The 27,927-nt window shown below is 45.2% G+C and overlaps 3 protein-coding genes across 11 annotated transcripts; 1 reads left to right on the top strand and 2 right to left on the bottom strand.

Moving 5' to 3' along the window:
• The first annotated feature begins 1,383 nt into the window (after positions 1-1,383).
• On the top strand, positions 1,384-16,253 carry pkn3 (protein kinase N3). Of its 9 annotated transcripts, none has more exons than XM_027010267.3 (22): positions 1,385-1,680; positions 4,076-4,352; positions 4,931-5,085; positions 6,871-7,000; positions 7,568-7,719; positions 7,818-8,040; positions 8,188-8,370; positions 8,511-8,620; positions 9,126-9,269; positions 9,868-9,943; positions 10,240-10,444; positions 10,623-10,719; positions 10,839-10,897; positions 11,827-11,896; positions 11,981-12,072; positions 12,466-12,642; positions 12,871-12,933; positions 13,011-13,087; positions 13,239-13,381; positions 13,819-13,926; positions 14,296-14,376; positions 14,480-16,253. In XM_027010267.3, the coding sequence occupies exons 1-22, from the start codon at positions 1,660-1,662 to the stop codon at positions 14,678-14,680; spliced, it is 2,844 nt and encodes a 947-aa protein (XP_026866068.2). In that variant the 5' UTR covers positions 1,385-1,659; the 3' UTR covers positions 14,681-16,253. The 9 variants fall into 9 exon arrangements, 7 of the variants coding, with proteins under 7 accessions (XP_081574765.1, XP_026866068.2, XP_081574764.1 ...); XM_081718638.1 differs by having other exon boundaries at positions 11,779-11,896; XR_014124757.1 differs by lacking the exon at positions 14,480-16,253 and having other exon boundaries at positions 1,384-1,680; positions 11,779-11,896; positions 13,239-13,460.
• Positions 16,254-16,255: 2 nt separating this feature from the next.
• On the bottom strand, positions 16,256-21,229 carry zdhhc12b (zDHHC palmitoyltransferase 12b). The gene is made up of 5 exons (XM_027010269.3): positions 20,711-21,229; positions 20,246-20,385; positions 20,062-20,151; positions 19,814-19,980; positions 16,256-18,117 (listed from the first exon to the last, which is right to left on the bottom strand). Exons 1-5 carry the CDS (start codon positions 20,805-20,807, stop codon positions 17,802-17,804), a joined length of 810 nt encoding a protein of 269 aa, XP_026866070.2. The 5' UTR covers positions 20,808-21,229; the 3' UTR covers positions 16,256-17,801.
• Positions 21,230-21,406: 177 nt separating this feature from the next.
• Positions 21,407-25,746, bottom strand: uap1l1 (UDP-N-acetylglucosamine pyrophosphorylase 1 like 1). The gene is made up of 9 exons (XM_027010272.3): positions 25,108-25,746; positions 24,796-25,000; positions 24,478-24,653; positions 24,130-24,302; positions 23,750-23,943; positions 23,216-23,356; positions 22,938-23,123; positions 22,256-22,322; positions 21,407-21,713 (listed from the first exon to the last, which is right to left on the bottom strand). Exons 1-9 carry the CDS (start codon positions 25,400-25,402, stop codon positions 21,627-21,629), a joined length of 1,524 nt encoding a protein of 507 aa, XP_026866073.2. The 5' UTR covers positions 25,403-25,746; the 3' UTR covers positions 21,407-21,626.
• Between the last annotated feature and the right edge of the window lie 2,181 nt (positions 25,747-27,927).

Genomic DNA, 27,927 nt, shown 5'->3' with positions numbered 1-27,927 from the left:
CCACTCCATCTTCAGCTTTCCCAACAAACATTTGAGCCAGTGAGAGCTCAGCTGTTTTTAGGGTACATGCACACAGGACTTGATGAGAAAGGTCCTAACTGTGAATATTTGGTTAAGTAAAGCTGTCTTCCTGAAACTCCAAGGTTTGTGAGCGTCCACTGTCACAGGTACTCAATTGTATCGCTCCAATAATACCGTTACATTCACAAAAATCCAGGGTATAAACTAAACTGTCCTTCAGTTTATTATATTCTTTGCAGAGTCTAATACACTGCAAGGGTAATGAGTTAACACAATAATATTGCTGATTAATTTTAAAACGCAGTTAATACTTATTTCTGAATAAATACTTTACTTTATGCCGCCGTCTACTGGCCATATTAAGTGACGATTGGAAGCCTCCATTACGGATTTGATTTAAAATTTTGTGAATGTCTACCTGTTGCTCAACTTATTATTAAGCCTAGATAAAGGCTATGAAAGTGAACCCTCCTATTCATGTAAGCTAACTGCCCCCTAGAAAGATTGTCCGGAGATCCATATTTTTGGTTCTTTGAAACCAGGGTTTCAAAATAACCTTTTTGATCGGAGCCATTACCTTCTTACACTTTAGTTAATTTAAGGTGAGAATATTCTCTGATCATCCCTGGTAGATTGTTTATTGGTTAATTGAAAGCTTTCTGTTTCCCCACGTGAATGAACAGACTGTACGTTTTAAAAAAGAAACACAATCCAGATCATGTCATGTGTAGTGTAAGGTAATATATCTTACAAATAGCCCCGAGGTGTCTAATGATGTAATGTACTATCATCATTATAAGTATGATCAAATATTCTCGACAGCTTTGATGCCTCTGCTCGCCACTTAAGTGTAAGCATAGCGCGCACAAATGAAATGGTCTCTATTTAACCTATCATATTAAGTGGTAGTGATATGTGTAACAACAACAATAATATTTAATTCCATTGTTACTATAATGTTTTGCCTTGCAAACAAACAAATTTTGCCCTTCGTCAGCAGAAAACAAAACAAAAATAAAGCAATACATTTGCAAAGCACACGAAATTAGTAGGCCGGTGACAAAATTCTACAGTGATATTCATGGACGAGTAACAGACAAGACAATTCACGTTTTGCACAAACATTTGTTAAACAGTTGAATACTGAAGGAATTTAAAATACGTGTTCAGAATAAAGGCGAGGTGTATAAGCCACATAGTTTCAAGTCAAGCCCCCCCAGCCCCAAGTTCCCCCCAGATAGATAAATAAATAAATATAAGACACCGTGAGGTGGCTTTGAGTGACAGGGTCGGTAGCCAATCGTTCGCCACGAAGGCGTCAATGGATTTTTCAAACATCAGGAAAAGGGAAATGGAAAAAACTTCCCAAAAGTACCGGTGGCAGTTAATAACCTCATTTCTAGCTGTTGCTTCTTGTAGCCTCCATCCTTTTGAAACAACTGTAAATATATCATAAATTGTCATGAGTGTATGATTTTTTAACCGTGTGCTCGGAATTTAATTTGAAGCATCGACATGGTTTCTTGTAGCTACAATATTTAAACCAATTCAGTTAGCAGTTCTCCTCGGTTCAGATTTTCCGTAACAGTCAGGTGGCTTTAGCTACACGTTCAACAAACAAACCTCACCACATATGTGATGGCGAGTGTGACCCTTCAGGTAAGATCGGCTGAAGATTTCTCTTAATGCGTTAAACATTGGCTGGAGTTTGAAATAAGTTTGTGGGTATAATTATTGATGGCTACAGGTTAGCTGGCTAGCTAACTTCCACAGCTCTGGAATATGCTGATGTGGACGAGACTTTGCTGATATTGTGTACAACTAACCTGAACTTTACACAAGTACAGTTAACTACCTTCCTAACGCTAACTAACCAACCTAAAGCTTTAAAATCACATGCAAGTTAGTTAGTTAACTAATGTAGATAGCTTGCAGTCGCTCTTTATAAGTTTATGTATTTGTTCACTGAATTGTGAAAATAAGTTGGCAGTATTTATTTTAGAAAAATACCAGAGTAGTTCTTTAACTTGTAAGTAATTCCTTAAATTCCTTGATAAGAAGCCAACAAAAACAGTCTCTAGGGAGAGTTGCATGTTCGGGAGTGTTTAGACAAACCCTGTATATCTGATCTATTAGAGGTGCTAACTATAGAGTAAGCAATATATTTGTCAAGATCTAGCAATCGATAAGATGACTAGCAAAGGAAGGAATCAGATTTTCAGGTTTGGCAGGTTTGACAGGCCTTGGGTTTCTCTTGCTTTCTTTTTTTAGAGCTCAGATTTCTCTTCAGCTAAATTTTCAGAGACTTTTGGCTAAGTCAGAAGGATGGCATATCCTGCATCCAAAATGGATATCCAGAAATTTCCTCACCTGAGCTCTGCACAACGCTCTTCACAAGGACACCGAGGCACAGTTTATCGGTGCTAGTTTAGTAAGGAGTTATTCGTCCCGTTGCAGTATCGTGCATGTTCATTATCCCTATAGTCATGCAGTACCATGATAAGGGGTTATAGCGATCTTCTTATGCTTTTAAGCTCTGGCTGGAGACCATATGCTTAACCAAAAGCCCGATATTACATTATACCATGACGTAATTTTACACATCTAAAGTGTTGGTGGTGTTCTGTAATTCTTTTACTGTTGAGTGTGGTGGTGTTCTGTGCAAAGGCGGTAACGCAGTGGATAGAACTGTTTGTGTTATCAGCTTGGTTTGAAACGCCGCCAAGACTCCAGCAGATCTGTTCACACTTCCACAACTGGGTGGAACTCCACACCAGGCCCTCGCTTTTAGCCTACATTTATAAAGCTTTGTCCTCCTGGGATCCTCGTGGGAATTGCTAAGCCTTGTGCAAATCCTGTTCCCTATTTGGTAGCGATATCCCGCACTCATGCTATGCAGGGTGGGACTGCCTTATGAACATTATCCGTTTGCACCTAAACGTTGCCCCAGGTCCGGTGGAAAGTTGATTGCTAGTGCACCTGACCTGTAGGTTTAATTGAAGACCATCCTTGCAGTCGTTTTCTGTGACTTGTATTTTGATCTGACAAACGTAGGCGTAATTTACGATGGGCATGATTGGGACACGTCCCCAGCAAATACTTCACATCACATGTTAACCTTTTCGTGAACATCCTTTCTTGTATGTACAGTGGTGACTTTTACCACTACGCAAACGCATGGGCCCAACTTGCTGGCCACCAGCAGTTGGCTGAAAAAAGGGGGAATGTGAAAGGCAGCTGAACTGAACGCATCATCACGGTCCGCAATCTCGACCCCTGCACTTTTCAAAGCAAAGTAATGTCCATGCTGAGAATTTGTTTGCGAGTGATTTTGGAAAGCTGTCCCAGCAGATGTCGTTGTTTCCTTTAGATCCTAGGCAGCTCCTCTCATTTTGTAAAAGCTCAGCGTTTCATCGTTTGTCCCAACTGATCGATTTCGCTAGAAGAACAAACACTACTGTGGGTTCCTGCTGTCGTAAACGATCCGGTACTTTTCGACGGATCTCTGGTACGAACGAAAGGATTAATCGTACTTTTATTTTTTTTTTTAATCGTTGTACTCCAATTTCATTACCCAAATCCCCTTCCAGTCCCTATGCGAACAGTGAGACCCAGGCAGTCGCAGGAGATGGGTAATGGCTCGTTAGGGAGAAAGGGTAGGATTTGTCGGTTGCTTTAAACACGCCATTCAAAGTTGGCTCAGTGAATGAGGGCGAAGCGGCAGTCGAGCGAGCTAGTGTGAGTGATGAGAGCGGAGCAGAGCACAAGGGAAATCGCGCTTTATTTCCCGAGTGTTTCTTGGCGATTACGTTGTAAAGCTAATGAACGACACCTCTGCACAGCTTTGCACATCACTGACATTTGGCATGGCAATATGGGAACCGGTTCACTTCGAAGAGCCGTTATTCACATCACTATTCACATCACTGTTACTAGTGTCTAAGGGCACGTCTTGTTTCCCTCAGCATTAGGTGCACGCTCCTCATTGGGAACATGTTCAAACAAACTATACTGAATCAATCTCTCTCTCTCTTTCTCTCTGTGTCACCCACAGAGCGGTGGCCTGCGGGGCTTGGCCGAGGGTGACCTCCTGGACCCCGAGTTCCAGCAGCGGCTTGAGGACGCGCGCGCCGTACTCCGCCAGGAGATCCAGCGCGAGCTGAAGATCAAGGAGGCGGCGGAGCGCCTGCGGCGCGCCGTCACCAACCGGAAGAGCGCCGCCGACGTGGAGGGTCAGTTGCGCGCCTCCAGCCGCAAGCTGGAGCAGCTCCACTGGGAGCTGCAGGAGCTGAACGCACGCGCCATGGCCACAGAGAGGGAGAGCGGACCGGGTGAGACTCCGCTGGGACTTCGCTTCCGCTGTCTGCGTCCGAAGTTGACAGTTCTACAGATCGCAGCCGTTAAATCCTCCATTCTGTGATTTTGAATCTTTCAGTTGCTCTTTTTCCCTACTGTATTTATTCTTCAAGGATCGTTCCTTACAACAGCCTTTCAGACAATCTACCGTTTTTGAGAAAATGTTGTAAATGTTTTACCCGTTCCTCCGTGTGCGGTAGATTATAGCCAGTCACTTACGAAATTATAACCTCATAGTCACTCTTCCATTTTTAAGCTATATACCTCTAAGAATCAAACATGGTTCACTGCTTACTCACTGTCTATCACATGTTCGTGAGGTCCATGACTGAAGGGGAATCTGCCATCTGTTACCATCACTACTCAGCAACAAGAGGGATTTAAAGGAATATTTATGTGATCCAGTTGGCAGAGGCTTAGGGCTCTGTGGGCAACTGAAATATCAGGCAATGTACCCACATGGGTTGTGAGTCCAGTGATCTGCTTGACAGGCACCAGAGGGTTGTTTTCATGAGGTGCTAAACCCCCCCGCCCCCGCCTCTCCTGCTTTCAGCCGCTGCCTCGTCTCCGGACCCTTTCCACTGGGAGGACACCACATCCCCGCTGTCCAGCCGTATCCGCACCCTGAGGAAACAGCTCACCATGGAGCTCAAAGTGAAGCAGGGGGCCGAGAACATCATCCAGACCTACGCCAGCCGCTCGGTGAAGGTGAGGGGCTCCCTTGTGTATCGCTCCCACGGTAATCTGCTCAGCACCTCAGTGTTGGAAATGCAACTTGCAGGTCTGCCCTTGGACATCAGCTAGCATTTCGACAGCAGCTGGACATTTTCGGTCGGTGATGCATTCGTTGTGTCATTATCATAATTGACGACCCCCAACCCCCCCCCCCCCCGTTCCCCAAAGGCACTCTACTCCCACTCCTTAAAACTCATGGAGCAGTGGTGTGGTATTGTGTTTGGTCATTTATTGTTCTTGGTCCTAGGCATTCCTGTTTTCCCTCTGCTGCCGCTGCCTTAGTACACAGTGTCCTGGCAGGCTGTGATTTATGCTGCAGCTGCCATCCTGAGCCACGCACGCGCACACACAAACACACTGACACAGTCTTTCAAGCGAATCTCCATGTGTGCTGGGGTGGGCGGTGGTCTGGCAGGTTCAGATTCGGTTTCTCCTGTCCTGGTCCCGGCGACAGCACTGGGCCACGTGACTCTGCGTCGGCCAATGCTGCGTTGTTCTGGTTTGGGCCAGCCAGGCTGAGAAGAAAAGCAGCTGGCACTGAGCAAGCTAACTCGGGGGCGGGGGGGGCGAGAGAGTCAGAGGAGAACGAGTGTGTGAGAAAGGGGAACATAAAACAGCTGAACGAGGGAGGGAGGGAGAGAGAGGGAGAGGCAGTGGGGAGGGAGGGATCGAGTAAGATGCAAAGGGCACTAAAACAATAAGGAGGAGGCTGGCAATGGCTTCCCAGGTGCCGCGGCCGGATGTGTTGCAGGACAGACCGAGATCTCGGCTCCTAGGGTCCAGGCACACACGGTCCCGCACCATGACCCGGTCCGGCTAGGGCTCGGGAGAAGGAGACCGTCGGCGGCGGCGCCACCGGAGGAGAGGGAGCGTCTGATGGGGAGAGAGGAGGATGAAGGGGATGTCATACAGCAGTCTGACAGTCCACGAAAGATGACGGATGAGCTGCTGAGCTGCCTAGAGCGTGGGAGAGCGCTGTGGACGGTAGTGTGCTCTCTCCTGTGTCTTTTGTCTCTGCTTGCAGGCGGGGGGTTTGGGGGTGTGGGTGGGGGCGGTTTTAGAAAGTAGAAGTGCTACATAGAGCCTGCAACCTTTCTAACAAGGAGACTTGCGTGCGCCTTGTTTATATCGCCACTGCGGTCATAGCGGCATTCTGTGAGATACTTGATGCTGCCCGCTATACAGAAGACGGTGGAAAGTAAAGGCACGTGCACTGGGCTATGATGACTCGACCTGTGCAGTCAGACTAGACGGTAGCAAGGCTTTGAAAGCTTTTTACTAGTTGCGCACCAGATCATGAGTGAAGCCTTTTGTCTCATTCATCCCGTCCTGCCACGAAACCGCGACCGGATCTTACTAGGAGTCATTCATTTGCCGTACCCAGTTAACACCAGCGTTTGCGTCTGCGTTGCCGTGGGGTCCTGTTTTGCATGGCAGCCCATGAAGCTTTGTAGTGAGAATGACCAGTCGTGATGGTGGCGCTTGTGTCTGGGTTCTCCGCACACCCGGCTGGCTGCAGTAATGAATATGATCAGAGGAGGAGACGAGGGGCTATAAAAAGGCGCAGCCTAGCCAATCTGCCGCTCATATTACTGGAGGAAGGTCAGCCTCTGCTTTCTCACCCCCCCCCCCCTCTCTCTCTCTCTCTCTCTCTCTCTCTCTCTCTTTCTTCCTTCCTTCCAAGCTCCCTCCCGCTCGCTCCCTTTCCCATCCTGCCCGTGTCTTTCATTCGCTTACCGGGGCCATCCTTGTCCCCAGGACAGGAAGATGCTGTCCACAGCCCAGCAGATGCTTCAGGACAGCCGGACCAAGATTGAGCTGCTGCGCATGCAGATCGTGAAAGTGACCCAGGCCAGGGAGGGCGAGCGGGAGGCCACGGCCCCGGACGGTACGCACGCCCCAGCCGCGCGCACTCCCGCAGTGCACGTTCAGAAAACGCACCCTCGTGGCACGCCCTCGGCAAGCGCACTCTCACAGGACGCCTTGACCGAAAGCCTAGCTATAGCCAGTGACCGTAGGACAGGAAGAGGTTGAGTCATTCTCAAGATGGTTATTAATAAAGATATGTCTCGTGGGGTGACCTTGCCTCTTGGATGAATTCAAACACATTCTGTGTACTTAACTGCTAAAAAAAAAAAAAAAGTGCTTAGCTGCGTGTTATTCTCAAAGTCAAGACAGACACAGTCTGTGCTGTCCCTCACACGTCGTCCTCTGATTTTAAATAGGAAATGCATAAACGTAGTAAGAAATTGTGCTGTGCAAGCAAAGTGCCATGAGGTGAAACCAATTACTTGTTCGTCAGTTATGTTAGGTTTGTTTTTCCTCTTCTGAAAACGGCGCAACACCTTGGGGGCAGGGGGGCTTTGACACGCCAAGCTGAACCGTGTAGCATGTGCGCATCCGCCCTGCGCGGGCACGGGTTAACGGCAGAGGTGGGGGGTGCTACCGCCCGCAGGCCGACCCTCCGAGACCATCAGTCCCCTGGAGCTCAGGCTGGAGGAGTTGCGGCACCACCTGCGGATCGAGGCCGCCGTGGCAGAAGGGGCGAAGAACGTGGTGAAGCAGCTCGGAGGGCGCAGGGTGCAGGACCGCCGGGCGCTGGCAGAGGTGAGGGCCCCCACCCTTCAGCTTGTGGCAGACTCGCGTAAAGATGTCAAGCACCCCACCCCCTCCCCTGCAGCGTGTCCGTGTGTATCCGTGTCCAGGCCCAAGCCCGTTTGCAGGAGTCCTCTCAGAAGTTGGATCTCCTGCGTCTGTCCCTGGAGCGACGGCTCGCAGAACTCCCCCAGGACCACCCCAAACGCGCCGCCATCAAGGAGGAGCTGACGGTGGGCGCCTCGCCCAGTGCCCAGGGCCTACAGAGGGAGCGCCGCCCTTCCTCACCCTCAGCTTCCACATGCTCGCTCTTCAAACCAGCCAGTCTCACGGGTACTCGCAGTGCCTTTTCGCCCGTGAAAGCAAACTTGTGTGTCTGTGCATGTGCCAGGACTTGGGTTCAGCCTTTCTCACATGTTAGAGTATTGTAATATCAAAGAAAATTCGCTTCTCTGCCATTGACTGCTCCTGCCTGCGCAGGTCACCTGGAGGTCAGGCTCATGGGCTGCCAGGATCTGCTGGAGGCGGTGCCGGGCCGCTGCCGCGTGTCCTGCCCCTCCTCCACACCCGGCAGCCCCTCCGAGGCCAAGTCCCTGAGGATGAGGACCGGCCTGTCCACACGCAGCGCCAACGGCAAGACAGCCAAGGGCGACGAGCTCTCCGGTGAGTCCAGGAAGTCGGCGCCTTTTAGTCTTTGCCCACATGTACGGGGATCATTTGTTTCAGTTAGACAGCATAGGTTTCTCTACAAAGTGTGTGTGCGTGCGTGTGTGTGTGTGCACGTGCGTGCTCCTTCACCGCAGCGGAGATCAGCGCAGTGCTGAAGGTGGATAACCGCATGGTGGGCCGCACACACTGGCGGACCGTGGGCAAGGAGGCCTGGGATCAGAGCTTCACCATCGAGCTGGAGCGGGTCAGTCCCACACACATTGCTCAGTCCTTTCCAAAGATCAGTACTCTCGAAGCTCAGCCTTACCTGTCCTGCTCAGAATGCCCCCAACAGACGATGGGCTGACGAGTCTATTAAGTGATCAGGCTGACTGTATGGAGGGTTGTGCCCTCGCTGCCTTTTACCATAGCCCTGCTAGCACAGCGCAGTCAGCCCCTCCAAAACCTGCGGCTTTCTGCTGCAATCCATAAGTAATCCCCTGCTCGACTCTAATCTTCTGCTCGCCGCTGGCACCGAGCACAGCGCCCGGCGTCCCAGCCCCTCTGAGCCCTGGACCTGCTGCAGCTGCTCTATATGACAACGTGGTTTTGTCTGATGTTCTACAAAAACGAGTCCTTCACTTGATACATGTCCAGTGCATCTGTTTTATCAGAGTTATTACACACACACACACACACGTATACACACAGTAGTGGTCGACTGATATGTTTCTCAGTGGCCAATGCCGATATTTATTTTTATCTTGCAGTCTCGCGAGCTGGAGATCGGCGTGTACTGGCGGGACTGGAGGGCCCTGTGCGCCGTCAAGTTCCTGCGCCTGGAGGACTTCCTGGATAACCAGCGGCACGGCATGTGCCTCTACCTGGAGCCGCAAGGCACGCTCTTCACTGAGGTAGGCCCCGCCCTCGCTAGGCCCCGCCCTCGCCTCTGCACGCCGCAGCACTCTGTAGGCCCCGCCCTCGCCTCTGCACGCCGCAGCACTCTGTAGGCCCCGCCCTCGCCTCCGCACGCCGCAGCACTCTGTAGGCCCCGCCCTCGCCTCCGCACGCCGCAGCACTCTGTAGGCCCCGCCCTCGCCTCCGCACGCCGCAGCACTCTGTAGGCCCTGCCCTCGCCTCTGCACGCCGCAGCACTCTGTAGGCCCCGCCCTCGCCTCCGCACGCCGCAGCACTCTGTAGGCCCCGCCCTCGCCTCTGCATGCCGCAGCACTCTGTAGGCCCCGCCCTCGCCTCCGCACGCCGCAGCACTCTGTAGGCCCCGCCCTCGCCTCCGCACGCCGCAGCACTCTGTAGGCCCCGCCCTCGCCTCACCCTCACAACAGCGTTCCATGTCGGTTAAATGTTGGAAGAGCCGGCTTTATCAGTCAGTATTATTTACTTATAAATCCGTCTGCGGAGTATGCCGTTTGTTTGCCTTAGCCATATGTTGTGATGTTGACAAATGAGTTAAAATGTGCAGGTGGTGTTTTTTGTATAATAATTTGACTGCAGGTCAGGTTCATCAATCCTGTTATTGAGCGGCATCCAAAACTACAGCGGCAGAAGCGTATATTTCCCAAAGAGAAAGGTACTATTGGTTATCTAAGGGTCTCTCTCTCTCTCTCTCTCTTCTTCCATATTGCCAATTCAAGTCTATATATCATTATCGAAGAAACCATTATTGGACCCAGTTCCATCATGAAAGGAGTGACAAATTACTGCGGAGTTACTAAAACTTGAGAGAACGTGTACGCGTGTGCTGCATGTAAACCACCTCAGCTCAACAGACGCTGAGCTTCTAGAGATCTCTCGGTGCTGAGAGTAGCAAACCCAGCACCCACTTATGCGTCTGTGTCTTTGTACCTGCACTACCAACCCTTCAAGGTAAAAACTTCCTGCGGGCGGCGCAGATGAACATGAACTTCGCCACATGGGGGCGCCTGATGATGAGTGTGTTGCCGCCGTGCAGCAGCACCCTAACGGCCATGAGCCCACCGCTGGCCGCCCCCGACATGCCCGCCCCCAGGCCGGACCTTACCCCCCCGCCGTCTGCGGAGAAGACCCCCACCTCCCCGATCCCTCCCCCCAGGTCAGAGCAGACGCCCCAGGCGTCACCGGGTTCTTTAGGGGGGCAAAAAAAAAAACTTGGCGTCCTTATCTGAGAAAAGAAAACATTCTCTCACCAACGCTAAACGTCTCACCAATGTTACGGACGCTGGCCGTCCTGGTCCGTTTGCGTGATGGGCTTCTGTGCTGGCTGCCTGCAGAGACACCGCGGTGGTCAAGCTGAACTTCAGCGAGGAGCGACCTCCCAAGCCCCCGCGCCTCTACCTGAGCCCGTCGGCAGAGAGCCCAGGCCACAAGGTAAGCTCCGCTCCGCGGCCTCCGAGACCACCCGCTTCCGTCCTCCGCCCTGCTTCACTTCCGGATGAACTTCCTCTTGTATTTTTTTTTTGTTTTTTTTGTTCCCGGCTGTCTTGTAGCACTCCAAAGGAAACTCTTCTGAAGCACCCAGAGACCAGGATCTGCGGCCCACTCGGAAGTAAGTCAACGGTCAGAAATCTGTGCAACCGTTGAAATCCTGAGCCGCGAGGATCTCACGGAGCGTTTATGCTACGCCTGTTAGCGCTCCCCCTCCCCCTCGTGGGGTTTGCAGCTAAGGGGAATGGACGTCAGAAATTAGTTAGTTGTGTAGTTATCCACATGTTGGAACCCAAACAAGTTTCTGAATATTTCAGAATATTTTTCAAATTGTGTATATGTACAGGAATGTTGGATCGTCTTCCTTATAGCATAATGGATAACCTAGTAGAGGATGTAACGATTTTAACTGGTAGGCCTTTACCTGCTTTATTAATAAAATGACATACACCTGATCTTCAAACCCACCAGACAGACCAACAATTTCCAAAACGTTCCTGCATGCAGTGCATCTCTGTTTACTGTCTATACGTCTGTAAATCAGGCACGGTGAGTCAGGGAGAAAATGGACAAACCCAACATTTACTTTTCTTTACATTTTACATTTACGGCATTTAGCTGACGCTTTTATCCAAAGCGACATACAGTTATGTTTGAACACAAGTTGAGCAACTGAGGGTTAAGGGTCTTGCTCAGGGGCCCGACAGTGGCAACTTGGCAGTGGTGGGGCTTGAACTGGCAACCTCCCTATTACAGTTGAGTACCTTTTCACATGAAAATATATATGAAAATTTTATATATAAAGTTTGGCCGGGATCAACTTTCTGCTGCGATGTATTGATGCTCCCTTAGAAAGTGAATGGGAGGTTTGGTGAGGCGTAGCCACTGACAGACTGTGTAGCTGCTCTGTCAGCGTCCCACGCGCTCACGTATCCACCCATCCACACATCTTTTCCTCTCCTCTCCCCAAGTATTCACTCTTTCCTGTCGTCCTTCCCCCAGAGTCGTCCTCGGCGTGGACTCACCTCCTGTCTCCTGCTTCCTTTTTAGGAGGAAAGAGGACTTGCAGATGGATGATTTTCGCTGCATCTCTGTCCTTGGCCGAGGTCACTTTGGAAAGGTGTGCTCCCCACCCTAATCCCCTCCACCCTCAGGCTCACCACTCTAGTGCCTCCTCACGCTCTCCGTCTCCATCCTGCTGCAGGTGCTGCTGGCTGAGTACAAGCACACGGGGAAGCTGTACGCCATCAAAGCCCTGAAGAAAGGCGACGTGGTGACGCGCGATGAAGTAGACAGGTGACTTGGCCCAGCGGCCACTGTGCAGTTTAGCTGGGCTAAACAAATGAACGCTGATGCCCGTAGTCATGGTGAACGAGGGCCGATGGCTGCCATGGACGCACCATTGGTGGCCGCCGGCCTTATGAGTCCATCATGGCTTTGCGGTTTACGCTAAAATTCCAAGTAGAGTCCAGAAGAAACGTTGCTCATGTTCAGTAATTAAAAGCCTCACATTCCAACTTGTATACTAGATTATGAATAATATCATAACGTACAAGTGCTTAAAATGAGATGTCAGCTCTTTTAGTTAATGAATAGATTAATCACACAATCTGCCACTGTCATTTTAGACCTGGTGGACCAGTTTTATCCCCTTGCACGTTGTGTTTTTATGTCGTATCGTTTCACCAGCCTGATATGTGAGAAGAGGATCTTTGAAACCATCAACGCTTCTAGTCATCCGTTCCTGGTGAACCTGCACGGCTGTTTCCAGACGTGCGACCATGTGTGCTTTGTTATGGAGTACTCGCCCGGGGGAGACCTGATGACCCACATACACACCAGTATCTTTACTGAGCGACAGACCCGGTACAAGACGCGCACTCGTACACACATGTACTTGCATGCATGTACATTCATAAGTACAGGCACAGTTTCTTTCTATAAGGCTTAAGAACTCACTAATAATGGAAAGAATCTAATTTTGGAAGCATCGTCTCCAGCTTCTGGATCATAAGTCCTGGTTTAAAAATAACCTAGTTACACCTGCAGTGGAATAACTAAGGCCACTTAACACTTCCTATTTGCACTGGCCAGGTTTTATGCTGCCTGTGTACTTCTGGGACTTGAGTTTCTGCATCAGAACAAAATTGTTTACCGGTAAGTATTCTCTTTATGTCCTCTGTTAAAATTACAGCGCCCGGTCACTTTAAAGAATGTACTCCATTCTTAAACAGGGACCTGAAACTGGACAATCTATTGATGGATGCTGATGGTTTTGTGAGGATAGCAGATTTTGGACTTTGCAAAGAGGGTAAAGTAACATTGATGCTGTTATCCTCCTAGACTTCTTTTGAATAGAATTTTTAAACTTTTATATGCTCTCAATGACCCCGCTGGTATTTAAAGGAGATGAAGCTGTAATACTGGGATCTAATGACCCCCCCCCCCAATGATGGGTTTAGGTATGGGGCACGGAGACCGCACATCCACGTTCTGTGGAACCCCAGAGTTCCTGGCCCCTGAGGTTCTGACGGACAGCACCTACACCCGCGCCGTGGACTGGTGGGGCCTCGGCGTGCTCATCTACGAGATGCTGGTGGGAGAGGTGTGTCAAACCAGGCCCCTTCTCACACGCTCTTTCACAAGAAGCTGTGGGCATCTTCATCCCTCTCCGACATCTGAGTGTGAATAACTGCAGGCATGATCCAACAAAATGCATGTTTCTAGTCACAGTAATGGAGGTGTGTCGTGGCAAGTGTTCACTGGAGTGTTTTTAACACACCACTTTGAAGACAGAAATATAAACGCAATATAATATTTGGTCCATGTCCAGCCCTAATCTTTACTACATCAAAGCTGTAAATGAGTAAAGATGAACTAAGATCGGTTAACGATTAGCCATGTTTCCTTTTGGTTGCATTAGCCTGCTAATGGAAAATGTATTTGAGGGGAAATGTAGGACTTTAGAAAAAAACTTCCATGGATAAGTGATGGAATGATAATGACTCCATTTTTCCTGCAAACATCTCTTTTCCCCGCCAGTCTCCGTTCCCAGGCGATGACGAAGAGGAGGTCTTTGACAGCATAGTCAATGATGAAGTGCGCTACCCTAGGTTTCTCTCTCCAGAGTCGGCCTCTATAATGCAGAAGGTACAGCAGCACCTACCTCACCCCCTTGCCCAGCCTAAAGTCAGTCTTGCAGGCCTGCGTGCTGGAGGACATGAGGTGTCTCGTGGGTCTGCTAGTGCATTATGGAGTATATAACACCGCGCCTGCAGGTCAGAAGCAGGCATGTTTTTGTTGTGTAGCCAGAGTATTCTGTTAGAACATCCACCCGCTAGAGCTTTAAAGCACGCGGATCTGCAGGCCGTGTTCAATATTGCAGGTGCGTTGGCAAAGCCCATGCGGGTATCTCTGTCTGTGCCACTGCAGGCACAGTAGGCTACTGCTTTCGGTCTCTGCGTCGCCAGGTTGTCTGGCAGCTGGCCTGTAATGACATTCGCTCCCCCTTTCACCCAGCTGTTGCAGAAAAACCCAGAGAAAAGGCTGGGCGCGGGAGAGCAGGACGCCAACGAAGTGAAGACGCACAGGTTCTTCCAGGTGACTGCCCCTCTGCCTCACCTTTCTTCATCCATCCCTGCTGTCATGGACTCTCCCTAGAGAAGTCTGGCTTCCTTTAATAATGACTTGTGTGACCGCACAGGGGCTGGACTGGGAGGCGCTGTTGGCCAAGCGCCTCAGGCCTCCGTTCCTGCCCAGCATCAAGGCCCCGGCGGACGTCAGCAACTTCGACGAGGAGTTCACGCGCCTCAGACCCGTGCTCACCCCGCCGCACACGCCCTTCTTCCTCACCGCGGCGCAGCAGGAGATCTTCGCTGACTTTGACTTCTCCTCGCTAAGTTGAGCTTCCCGAGACTCGAAAGGGAGGGCCTTGTGACAGAGCGAGGCTTTGTCCCCATGCTGCCTGCTCGCGCTCTCTTTCTCTTTTTTTTAAATTTTTTTTTCTTTCTCAGTGTCTCTACCTCCGTTTTATCTACCTATGCAGTGGAGCCAAGTGAAGCTGGCTCACTGTAACCCTTTAAATCCGCTGCGTGCTTTCATGCGACTGGCTGCGGAGGTGTGCTTGGAGCTACCAGTGAGTTCTTCCAACACCAGTCCCAGCCTGCTCCCAGCAGGGGAATAAATTTGAGCGGTGCTGCTCTGACTCTTTACCCCCCCCCCCCCCCCCCCACGCCACGCCTCGCCGCGCCCCGTTACCACAGCACTGCAGCTCTGCGTGAAGAGAAGAGCAGACCTGTCATCACTGTGAGTAGGCTGTGCTTTTACCTGCCCTGACATGCGCCTGATTGGCTGTTTGTAAGTGTCTGAGTGAGTGTGTGTGTTTTTTGTCTGTGGTGCTGTAGCAAAATAACCATACTGAATGAGTTGTTTGTTTTTTTTTGTTTGTTTTTTTGGGGTTTTTTTGCTTGTTGTCTGGGACGGTATAAACTGCACTTGACGATGTATTCGGTGGTCTTCCAGTGATCTGTGAGGTGTTCTTCCCCTGGGCCTGAATGGATCAGGGTTGTGATGGACATGGTGTTCTTGAGGATTTAAAAACTGAATGCAGCTCTGCACCTTGAAATAATATGCCAAAAATATTGACCAAACTCTTGTTATATGGTGGATAGAGTGGGGGTGGGATTTAGATCATAGAAAATCTTAAGTGGTCTGTTTGTCACAGTTCCATTTGTGTTTAAGTGAAAACATGTGACATGGCAGAAATGTTGGATGACCACATTTAATCTGCATTATTTTCCACCAAGAGGTTTGCTTTAAAATTGGTCTCAAACCAGCAACTCACTTAACCAGCATTGGTTTGAATTACCCATCCTACGTGTCTGTGTATTGTCTGTCTGTTAAAATCCTTACTGTGTACACCTGCTCATTCTGATTGATCACCAAGTTAAAGGTACAGTAAGTAATGTTTATATTCCATTTGTCATTTTAGTTATGTGCCATTGACAGACTACTTTTATATTTTGTCCCTAAACAGCACTCCATACACACTACTGTTATATTTGTTATAAAGTTCGTAAATGTACCTTTTTAAGCCAATTTTGCTTATGTCCTGTCTAGTGTCTCCGCATGGTATGTATAGCGCATTTAAAATGTAGCTACACACTAAAGCAGCTGAAGTGTTTGTGGCCTCAAAGCTGGACAGATGACTAAGTGAAATGAGCACTGTAACATGCTGTACTCCAACCTGTCGAGATTCTATCACATTCTTGTCTCTATTTGCATCATGTTTGGATCATTATTTTCTGACCGCTACAGTGCCGAGTTCCTAAGCGATGGTTTACTGCTGAGTTATACTGTGAGCAAAACTAAATATTTAAATGACACTAGCCCTTTATATATGCCAAATGAAGGAAAAGAATCTTAAATGTACCAGAAGGGGATGAATGTATTTTCACAAATAAAATACAATATGATCATTTTTGTTCGGTTTATTGAATACTGACATTGCAATTCTTTCAGAAAATCAGTACATCATTGCTTATCACAAAAACATTGCATAAACAACTTTGATCCAAGCGGCATAAGTCTATTGGAATTCAGCACAATACTGACACAATAAAATTAAAAAAAAAAGCTGAAGTGCAAATTCAGTGGAAGTGATTCTGAAAAGTAGAATTAAACAATTATTGCTTACGCTCTGAGATTTTTAAATTTATTAATGTTGCACAGAAGACGTCAGAATAATTTTAACTAGAAGGTATCACACAGTACAGACTGCATTGCACTCATTTAACAAATAAATATTCAAGTTTCTTACTGTACGAATGAGAAAACAGTCAATCATACATGCGCGCACACAGAATTATTTCTTTCAAATTGCTTACTGGTATGTAGTATGAAAAAGGCTGGTCAAGTTTCTACAAAAATAATAGATGCTTGGGTTCAGGTTTAAAATTTTCCCTAATGCTCATTAATGCTTGAACCATGTGACTACCTGCAGTATATGGCATCATTAAATACTCTAATTAAAAATGACCTTTTATATTGTAAAATTACTTAATAAATGGAAGTCAACCGCAGATAAAAAGTACTCTAAAAAACAATTAAAATACATTCTATTTTCCTGCCTAAATTAGAGAAATTGAGTCCAAAAGGTTGAGAGGTATTCTAATGCTGTAAAAAGACATTATTTTATATGTCAATAATTTACTAGTTTCTGTGAACCCTGTCATTTTTCTCCAATTTTAAAGTGATTGGTGCTTCTTCATGTCTGCCTTCTATTTCAAACAAGTACCTTTTGAGACGTATTTATGAAATAGTTTAGCAACAAAAATGCAATTTACAGTTTTGCCCTTGTAAGCAATCAGTCAAGAAATGTTCTGTGTCCAAATTTGGCTACGATTCTACACAGGAGCCAGAAGGCTAAAGTAGATGAGGGTAGCTTATGAGTATTGTGCAAACTACATGCCAAAATCATGACACTTGCCTCAAACTACATCATAATAATAGTAATCATAGATGGACTTGTTTATGTAGTTTCTGACACCTTGATACAATGTTATCTATAAAAATGGACAAGTGTTTAATCACCCTATAAAAACTTTGTCCATGTCTAGACTTTGGTGATGAAAAATATTTGTGTCAGATTAATGACAAATTGTTCAACTGGTATTCTCAGTAATGATCCTGAATTGTTGTTCATAAACATTAATAATTTAAAACTTTTTCTTTAAAATAGTATATTGTAAAGTGTGCAAAATAAGCACTGCAATATGATATGAAAGTATTTCACACATCTATTCACAGAACACAATACAAAAAAACAAAAAACTTCAAACCTCTTGGTCAGCCACACTGGCTAAAGTTGATCATACATAATTAAACAACACTGTCCATGCATTTAAGAACTGAATAATAAAAGGAATGTAGTTGTATTTAAGATGCAATTCCACCTGAAATGTAGCATTTTCATTTACGTTGATGTCTTACCATTAAATGTGTAATATTGGATGAGGGTTTCTCCTTTAAGTGGGCTCGCTGCCTTGTCTGAAGTAGACATGCTCCCACACCACTGTTTCCCACATGCAGAAAAAGCCCCAGAGGTTGCGTAAGGTCCCGCGGTCGAAGGGGTTCTCGTCCGCGCCGCAGTGCTTGAGGTAGGAGATGCGGTGTCGGGACATGAACTCCCAGGTGGTGGTGTTCAGGGACACCAGGTACAGGTGTGAGCCCAGGAGAAGCAGCACCGTCAGGGAGAGGACCGCTGCCACCACTGCAGTTGCCAGCAGCACGCCGTTGGCTTTCAGCCACAGCTGCCACGTAGCCGCGTGACTGAAGCCCGACCTGGACATGAAGCGGTTCAAATGTGGTTAAAATAAAATAATATATGCAGATTGGGCATCGGCTACTATTGCATAATAGTGTAGGTAAAATGTGTGAGCAAAAAAATAATGATGCTAGGTAATACGCAGTCAATATACATATGCAGTCCAATTCATCAGATACAATCAAATATAGTTTGAGGAAAAGCTCCAATTAGTGTAGAAAGGGGGGGGGGAATCAGAACATGGGCTGGAGTTTAGGACTGCTTCTGCTTTGAGCTTATGAGGTGAGAGAGGAATCCAGGAGAAGCTGGCAGAAGACGAGGTGGTGGGATGTGAAAACTTGTCACATAAGAGGGGATGCCTGGAGTAAGCTTGGAAAGTTAGCTAGGAGGCTTGAGTTGCACATGTGATGTGTCTTAAGGCTGGTTAATACTTCTGCAAAGATCTGCATCTGCATCTCTGAAAACAAATGTGGGCGTCATACGATCATATCAGCCAACAAACTTCATTGCAATGTAAACATATAAAACAAGCAACAGAGAAAGTCTCATGCTCAGTAGTATCCCTGAACATAATAAATCAAAAGAGAATACTCGAGAAAATGAATAGATTTTTTTTTCAAATGACATTTTAATTGAGGATTCCCTGTAAAAAATCCACACAGCCAAGTCAACATAATGCAACATGCTGGAACTTTCTGGGGGTCTCCACTCTTGGTCTCATTTCTTTTTCAGACATGCAAATTTGTTTCACATTGCTTTCCTTTGCCCAAGGTTTGTTTTCTCTCTCTCCAACAATTAATGCTGATTTCAATATTCTTATAATACTTTTTGCACAGATCATATAAACTTTTTTAACCCCGTACCTCTTCTGACTGTCGATTCTCAAACTTCCATTTTGTTTTCACGCTAGTTTGAGCCGAGTAATGTTTAGGTCACAAGACCAGCGTCCAACATTACTGGACAGCCCATCAGCATTTACATGATGCACCTCTGCAGATCCACAGAACACGTAGTTGAGATTTTGGAGGTGTGCATCTCAGGGCGTCTGAGCCTCTGTGTGCTACATTTACCCACGACTCCCTTCTCTGCAACGCAACGCACAGGCATTTGCGTGGATCTTTGCAGTAGTATTATTGTTAAGTTAAATGATTAACATACAGTGGATGCGAATATGACATTACAACAAACAAAATAAAAACCATAACCTATCTAGCTAGCTAACAGACCTGACCAATTCGATCTAGGAATCTAATATATATTAATGTTTTACTCACAAAACATCAAACTTAGCCCTTACTTGCATTTACATTTATGACATTTAGCAGATGCTCTTATCCAGAGTGACTTACAAAAGTGCTTTGTCATTTACTCATAGAATATATCCTACCCAGTACAGCAGATTAGAGTTCAAGATACCATTGAACATGAATACTGTTGACACAGGGATCAATGCTGATACCTAGAAGTAAAAAATGCCTAAGCTAAATACTTGAAGTATTTAAGTCTGGCACAGTGTACAGAAGGAATGAAAGCCATCTGTCCTACTCATCAAAACTAAAAGATGTGCTGGCCAATGAGAACTTATTGTGTGTGTGTGTGTGTGTGTGTGTGTGTGTATTTTTACTCCATTGTAAACATCATAAATGACTATCACTTAGAGTGCGGACTTGCTACCCTTAGTTAGTAGATGAGGGTCAGTTCCATAAAACTCACCAGGCCATGTGTAGTCCCCACAGCAAGACTATGAGCTGAACAGCCAAGTACAGCACAAACCAGCGGTGGTTCCTCTCCCCAACACAGTTCTCGATCCAGGGGCAGTGGTGGTCGTAGCGACGCACACAATGCTGACAGGTCTGGCAGTGTTTGGATCTCATAGGTTGCTGGAACAGAAACATCGTCACTTGTGAATAGACAATACATACATACACACATACGTAGTAATATATAACTGGTGAACACACCTGCAACAAGCAGTGTCCGCAGCGACGCTGTCGTAGCGACTTGGTCTGAGGAATCATGTCCTGCTGCTCCTCACTGATGCCAAGAATCAGCTGTAATGCGCACAGGTGACGTTTAGCGTCCGCGGAAAGAAAAGACTGTACTGTAGTAGAGGTTTCAGTGTTCGGTGACCTATTAGTGACTCACCTGGAGGTCACAGTCGTCGGACAGGACAAACCCCGGGTCCATAAGCGAGACTGCGAAGTACAGCAGCACGGACACCAGCACCAACAGAACGAACACGACGGGAACTAATAGCTCTCCCGTTTCCTCCTGCTTTCGGAGATCTGCGTTGAAAAGACTAAACGTCTATTTAACAAATTACTGTATTTCCTTTAACGAAAATGACATGAGCAATAAAAAAAAAAAAACAGTATTTACACAAAGAAGCAACTCTCGTCTCGCATAATTATTTTGTGACAGTGTCTCCATTTCATTTTATTTTACTAGCTAACGAGATGCATTTTCAAAACTTCGACTCAGTGCTGCGACACACCTGATCCACAGTTTAGTGCCAACTATAGAATTCGTGCCTGTTAGAGACAACAATCAATATACAGGTGCTTGTCTTCGCATAATGTCTGAGTTAGCCAGATGCAAAGAAATACTTACCGGTGTCGTGCAGGAACAGAATCAACGTTATAACCCATGTCAGGATAACATGAGCGGTTCTTACGAGGAATCCTGAACCGAACACATTTTTGAACATCCTAGCATACTTAGCTAAGGATACGGGTTCACACACCTAATGTAATTTATTTCGTAACTTATGCGACTAACCTGCATGGTAACCGGGAAAATACATATCACCGACTAGAGGCCGTACGTGTAGTACAACTAACTATGAAACGATGTAATTTATAACCATCGATGTTGTTCGCGTTAACTGGTCAACGTTAGCAGCTAGCTAAGACATTCCAGCCTTCAAAACATTGGGCTGTATATTTGCTTTTAGCAAAACGTCGTATATCCACCCTTATGAGCTTTTCGAAACAAAACCCCCAATACCTTAATACATGAATATAATACGATGAAAATGCATTAGTCTATATGTTGTCTGTGAGCTTTGTATTAAACGCTGTTGGGTTTGTTGATGTCATTTTCCTCCTCTGTTCAGCTGTCAAAATCTAGGATTTCTATTGGCCAAAATATGCCACGTGACCTTCCGGTTAATAATCGCGCTACAGTGCCAGCAGGATACGTTATTTTGGACGTAGGCGATGCTTTTAAAAGATGTGCAAAATGCATTTAGAAATAATAAAATATTATATTAGAGATAATACAAAATCAATCATTAAACACTTTAGATCAAAGTGATGTGCATAATTTATTCATGTCACAGGATTCCTTCGTTTTAAAAATGTCTTCTTTCACCGATATGTATCAGCATTAAGCTGTCACTTCATGATTGCCCAACCTTCAAAAGCATGAACTATATCAATAATACAATGTTAATTCAGGCAAAATGTTTTATCGCTTTTAGTTCCCTTATCCCCCAAAATATTAAAAGTCGATACTAGGAATTTAATTATGAGTTTTGAACAAGACTGATGACATTTTTCTCATTCAGAAGAAAGGGGGATTTCAACAACTTCTGTTTTAAGACCTCCAAACCCTGTAAAAACGAGAGAAAAAAAAGACAGATGGAGTCACATCTGTTTTGTGCTCTTTTTGTGTGCCGACGATCAGACATTATTTGCTCGATTCTTTCCTTTATCCAGTGCATTCATAACGTGATTTCAGCTCGGCCTGTTTTGTCTACAGTATATTGAACCATCATCTCAAGAGAAAAAACATACCTTAAAATAAACTGATAAATACCATTAAACAGTGAAATAAATACTGAACACATTAAATTGTAAAGAGCAACTTCAATCATTTCACACCACAGCAACAGAACTATGAGACACTTATTAATATTCATTTTGCCTGATTCTGATTTGTAAGCACATTAAAAATAGGATTTTTAAGAAGATTGAGAGCCCATATAAATCTCACAAAAACTATAATTCCAAAAGACTACTGTGTATTCCCTATGGTACACGTTATTCAGCACATATTCCTTCATAGGCATATCTGACATTACATGAGCAGAAGCTCTCTTACATCTTAGACCCACTTAAAATAATATAAACCAGATGCGTATAGATCTCTTACCTCTCCAGAGTAGGACACAAGTGGAGAGATTTCACAGAGGACTGGCAGTTCGCCATCCTGCACTGCCCTGCAGATTGGACAATAAATGCAACCCCAGTCAGTAATCGCAAACTCTCTGCTGCTGACAGTTCTCTTCAAACAGACTGAACCAGGGAATTGATTATGTGTTCCTCCAGAAACAGCCACTGCTCACAACACATTTGGGTCTATTCAACTTCAAAAAATTCTAAGAGATTACTGGAGGGGTCTGCATAAAGACAAATTTCTTAAAAAGACTGAACTGAAAAAGAATGGAGCCAAGCTGTGGTGTAATCTACAATGTGTGTCAGGGTACTGTCATATATCCAGAAGATCACTTCTTTTTCTTTTTTAAACTTAATTTAATAACTCATTTTTACATTCTGATCAATACTGCATAAGAACTCAATCATAACTCAAAGTTTGATAATCGTTTGGTAGAAGGATACACTACACAACACATGTTATTCATGTTCTTCGCTGTCCACTAACTTTCATCTAAAACACTGCCTGCCAGTCCTTAGATGTCTCAATCCTATACTGGTGAATTAAGGCATTTGTGCTCTTCTGAAATAAGCAGATTCAGATTCACTAATGCCAAGATCCTCAGGGTGTGGGATATATGGCAAAAAGGGAGAAAAAGGAAATTCTTGTCCTTCGGCACCTGTGTTTTGGCTCAATGGGATTCTCGTCCTCATCCAGGAAGCGGGCTCCGGCTTGCACTGCCCAGCGGTAGTGCTGAGCTAACAGAGAGCGTTTCACAGTGGTGGGCGTGTCCACAGGTGCTCCATCCGCGTTCTTCAGGGGAGAGAACTCGTCTTCTCTCACAACCTCAAAAGCAACAAATTTCCTGTAAGAACAGAACACTTATAAATCACATCAAGAATTATTTTTAAACAGATTTTTTAAAATAATAATGTGGATGATGGCTTCAAGACTCACTTTGCAAACTGAAAGACATCAAAGACAAATTTCTCCATTTTGATTCCGTTTGGTTTAGTAGGTTTCACAAGGTTGCCTTCTTCATCCACAAATGGTACCTTCTTAATGGCCACATGCTGCTTTAGTTTTCCCTCAAACTGTCTGAAGGATTAGGAAAACAAGATCCAGAATAGAGAAGGTAACAATTGGCATGAATGTGGCAAAAGTGAGTCAAAACTTTCAAAACTACTTAAACTTTTATATACTAAACTAGAAACGTGCAGAGTGATTGCACAGCTTAAGTAATTCCCACATAGTTGAATAGTCAAAAATCTGGCCAAAAATCAATCAGAAGAAGAAACAGTTGGATAACAATTGCGATTGAATTTCGTAGTGTAGTGAAATTGTCTATAATAAAAGTGTTTGAAAGCAAAGCTAAAGAGACAGGTGGATAGAGTTTCAGTTTGACTGCCAATGATCCCTGGCAAACTGAATCTTTATCTGATGATAGATGTGGTATTGTAGATCAAGCAGGGTGAGTATTATGTCACTCACTGAGCAACATCACGTAGGAAGTCTCTGGTGAAGAAGTGATTGCAAATGTTTCCAGCACTGTACACAAGCTCTCCTCCAGGGTGGCGCTGCTCTGTCAGCTCTGGCTTCAGTTCGCTGTACTCCACCACCTGGTACACCCCTTCTACACGGCACACTACTCCGACAGGCTCAGTAGGATATGCCTTCTCTACCACCTCACCGAGAGAGACAAAGCAAAGTCAGTCATTCAGGCAGTCTATTTTAAGAACAAATGAAAAATTATAATTATATATGCAAGCACACAAACACTTTAAAACACTAATAGGGGGAGAGGATGAAGGCAAAAAGTTCAAACCTATTCAATCCAGGTTGCCCTTGCATTACAAAGTATTTGTCTGTACCTTAGCACCACAGTCTGCTCCATTCTTCACACAGAAACCAATGAAGACAGGATCAGCCATTTTAACCAGGATGTTGTCCACACAGTACACATGAAGATATTGCACTCCTCTCCTCTCCATGTCTTCCAAGATCTTGTTATCTACAAGGGCACGATAGAGGCCTCCATTGCCATCTGGCAAAGCCAGGAAGCACGCACACACACACACACACACACACACACAAAATGGTGCATGAGTCCAGACGAGTTCAAAGGTACTACTGAGACATAAAATCAGTGGATTACCTCATGTCCTTGGTCATTTTGCCACACTGGTTTCATGTAGTCCATGAACAGAAAAGCCTCAAACCTGGAGCCATAGCTAGCTTGTTCTTCTTCTCCAACATAATCTTCCCATTAAAGTCTACAGCTGGGATCATCCGCTGTTCAAACATGACCACGTCAGATGGGTCCAGGCCAAAGTAGTTGCTCTCTTTAAAGAACGTCTCTGTGGGCTCCAGGGTGAACTCACTGGTCATTATATACCTGCATGAAAAGACACCACCAAGGTTTGTCCTATATTACCAAAATCTTTGGGTCTATGACCACCCCAGAATTGTGAGACAAGAGGAGTTAAACAATTGTAGTGTTTGGATTAAAGTAGCAAATACTGGTAGATGACACTCACCAGGGAACCGTGCACTTTAAGTCATATTTCACACTTGCTAGCTCTTGCACTTTCCTGATCCGCTCTGCCTGAATCTGATACAAGGTTTTGCCAGTTGGTAATCCAACGTTATACATTCCTTTGGGATACGGCACTCCAAGTCGAGTTCCTTGACCTCCAGCCAATAACAGGACAGCCACTTTGTTTTGTGCTATCTGCAAAAAACCTGCAAAACATTTTAAAGTTTTTCGCGTAAGCTTTTAGTTCTGAGCTCCATCCTCCGTTTTCCTCCATAACGAGCAAATAAGTGCCAAATTTAGAACAAACACCTACCCTCATCCTCCCATTCTTTCAGTGTCTGCTGACCACTTTTACGCACACTTCCGATGAATTCCGGTGGGACTGGCTCCATACGTGCAACCGGCCGCTCGCCTCCACTCGCCCTCGCAGCCTCGGAAGCAGTCCGGCAGTGCAGGCTCAGCTCATCGGCGTCCAGCTGGGACAGCTCGCCCATAAACGCCTCCCTCTCCTCCGCAGACAGCTCAGACCAAAATCGCAGAACATGGGTCTGCCCAGCGGACTCTAGTCTCGCCCTGGCTTCTTCAAACGACATCGTTGTTCGAGACATATGCGATCAGTCGACAGCAAGCAGACACACACAGTTTCACCTGACTCGGATATCAATTATTTTTCTCCTCCCGCCTAAAACTCGTGACCGAAGGGCATGAAAAACTAATCTAACGTTGTGCAGTGTGAAATGAATGGCTGGGAAACATAACAAACCAAAAAATCGCAGCTGACTCAGATCATCAGGTGACAAGAGTTTCTGAAACGGGTTGTGTTACCTTGGCATCAACACTATTCGCGGGTATTACGCAGAGTAATCGCTAAAGCGTTTGGTAAATTCAGTAAAGTTAGGGACACTCAGCATATTTGAAGTGTTTACTAAAGGCAAGTCACTTCCTCACTCCCGGCCACTGTCATGTGATTATTCTCGTGGATCCTACCCTCATTCTCCGCTCATTTTACCGCAAGGACAGGTTGAAATTTCCCTTTGTTTTAACCTGCACCTAGATTTCATCTTCCAAATCGCCAGATACTCATTAACTATAATACAAAAATCACATATCTGGACCGAGACGTTTATGGCAGCTAGTGATTTGATCTTAACGGATTACTTTAAGTGTAGGCTTTTATTTTGCATTTGCAAACATTTCGTAGCCTACAAGCTACCAGTTATTCTACAGTTATAAAGATACCACAGTACATCAGAAAGTAAAGTTTCATTGTTAGGTGCGATTTGAATCTAAAAGATCTGATTTTATAAGCGTGACATTTTATGCTTTCACAATATTCGAGAAAGCCAACCCTTGAGAATAAAACCATACAGCTATACATGTACTACAAGCAGACGGGTCCGTGTACCTTCTGTTCAGTTAACTTTCTGAAAATTGCAGAGCCAAGCTGAAAGAAATACATATCGACGCATTACCCGAGGCAAATAAAGATTTTAAAAGCTGTTTTTTTCTTCTTAACTTTTATTTGCAGTTTTAATTCCTTGCAAGTTTGCGTTTTAACCCGGAAATACCACGACTATACCACGAGGACAACAATAAAATTTATTTATTTTATTTGAGATACACATTCATACATCAGAGCAAATATAAAATACAACAGAGGGCGTTACATAGAGATCATTACAAATGAATCCAATAAGTTTAGTCTTTTTAGCTTTCTTAGTCGTTGAAAACTTTATGCAGTCCGTATTAAGAAGGGCTGTGATGACAACATTGAAACGGGGATGAAATTACACAATTTTGTTTCATGAATGTGATATTTACCTAGTATCACGAATATATAAATTATATAACTTTCGTATTAGGATATTCTAATTACAATGGATGGCTATACCTCTCACCTTCTTTTTACACACGCCCTCAGGGGACATTCTAAAGCGCATAACGTGGATTAATGACACAGGATCACCAAGACTCGCATGCATTTTAAGTTCACAAAACTTTGCCACGGGCATGACATAATCATGAAAGAACATTAAGCGAGATTGCCCCCCCCCCAAAAAAAACAAGCCCCATCACAAGTTCCTGAGTGCTCGCTAAAACAGATCGGCTGTTGGGATTTTTGACCGGAGCAACAGTGTCTGTGGTCCAGGTGAATTCTTCCGTAATGTGGATTTCCAGGAACTTGAGACTGGAAACCATCTCCACTACATCTCCTTTGATATTTTAAGGGATATATTTCAAGATGTTCCTTTACTTTGTTTTGTTTTTTTCACAATGCATATATTCAAGAGATATAATTGTGAAAATCAATTTTGAATAAGTTGTAATGTGGTGTTCTATTTGTAAATTTTATTTTATGAACAAAATATTTATCAAGAAAAATAAAGATTTGTTGTATAGCTCATGTTCTTATCACAATCTGTGAAATACAATTTAAAAAAGTTCTTATTTTTAAAGCATTGGTCAGTTTTGTACCAGTCTGCATCATTCCAAAAATTCCTAGAATGTATAGAACTACGGAATATGTACTGAACACGTTTACCAGATTCCATATGTCCTCCACTTGTGTTGTATTTTGAAACGGTGCTGTCGCAGGGATAACGTATATGGATAGTGTTGAATGAGATTTCTTTAATTTGGTTATGTATTATGTACTCCTTAGGGAGGGTCCAAACCTCATGCTAGTTGATTAATTTAGAAGCCCAGTGATCTAGTACTGCATGTTCTTGAACGCTAATAAAACTCTTGACTCTAATAAATGTTTTAAACTTTTCAAGACCACTGAGTGACATTGTAGTAAGTTTATTAAAAAGTTTCTTCTGAAGAATCCCACAGGAGAGTGATTATACTACTAGGAATACCTTCTGCTATTGTAATTTAATCTCTTGTGGTTATTTTATCTTTGAGTAAATCGGAGTGTGAGTAGAAACAACCACCATCACTTAGCAGCTGACTTATCAGTAAAATGTTACCTGTGCACCAATTCTCAAAGAATAAACTTTTTTTTTTTCCTGTGACAGATGTGTTATTCCAAACTAATAATGCTTTTAAAAATTTTAATATACTAACACTAGAAGTTGTATTATTACAAGCCCTGGTGAAATTTAGTACATGTGCCCATCCTCCCAGCAAG

This window comes from Electrophorus electricus, chromosome 8, assembly GCF_041902795.1.
Source record: "Electrophorus electricus isolate QZ-2024a chromosome 8, ASM4190279v1, whole genome shotgun sequence".
Taxonomy (NCBI): Eukaryota; Metazoa; Chordata; class Actinopteri; order Gymnotiformes; family Gymnotidae; genus Electrophorus; species Electrophorus electricus.
This window is presented reverse-complemented; position numbering and strand designations above follow the sequence as displayed.

What these genes read in the sequence shown, in the direction of transcription:
- pkn3 (XM_081718638.1), top strand. Translation starts at nt 1,660, where the DNA reads ATGGCGAGTGTGACCCTTCAG. An exon ending in ACCGCCGGGCGCTGGCAGAG is followed by an intron (nt 7,720 to 7,817) that starts GTGAGGGCCCCC and finishes ATCCGTGTCCAG; the next exon opens with GCCCAAGCCCGTTTGCAGGA. An exon ending in GATCTGCGGCCCACTCGGAA is followed by an intron (nt 10,898 to 11,778) that starts GTAAGTCAACGG and finishes TCCTTCCCCCAG; the next exon opens with AGTCGTCCTCGGCGTGGACT.
- zdhhc12b (XM_027010269.3), bottom strand. Translation starts at nt 20,807, where the DNA reads ATGTTCAAAAATGTGTTCGGTTCAGGATTCCTCGTAAGAACCGCTCAT. An exon ending in TCTGTTCCTGCACGACACCG is followed by an intron (nt 20,386 to 20,710) that starts GTAAGTATTTCT and finishes TTTTCAACGCAG; the next exon opens with ATCTCCGAAAGCAGGAGGAA. An exon ending in GCGGACACTGCTTGTTGCAG is followed by an intron (nt 19,981 to 20,061) that starts GTGTGTTCACCA and finishes TTTCTGTTCCAG; the next exon opens with CAACCTATGAGATCCAAACA.
- uap1l1 (XM_027010272.3), bottom strand. Translation starts at nt 25,402, where the DNA reads ATGTCTCGAACAACGATGTCGTTTGAAGAAGCCAGGGCGAGACTAGAG. An exon ending in GAAAGAATGGGAGGATGAGG is followed by an intron (nt 25,001 to 25,107) that starts GTAGGTGTTTGT and finishes AATGTTTTGCAG; the next exon opens with GTTTTTTGCAGATAGCACAA. An exon ending in CCCATTGAGCCAAAACACAG is followed by an intron (nt 22,323 to 22,937) that starts GTGCCGAAGGAC and finishes TCCAATCTGCAG; the next exon opens with GGCAGTGCAGGATGGCGAAC.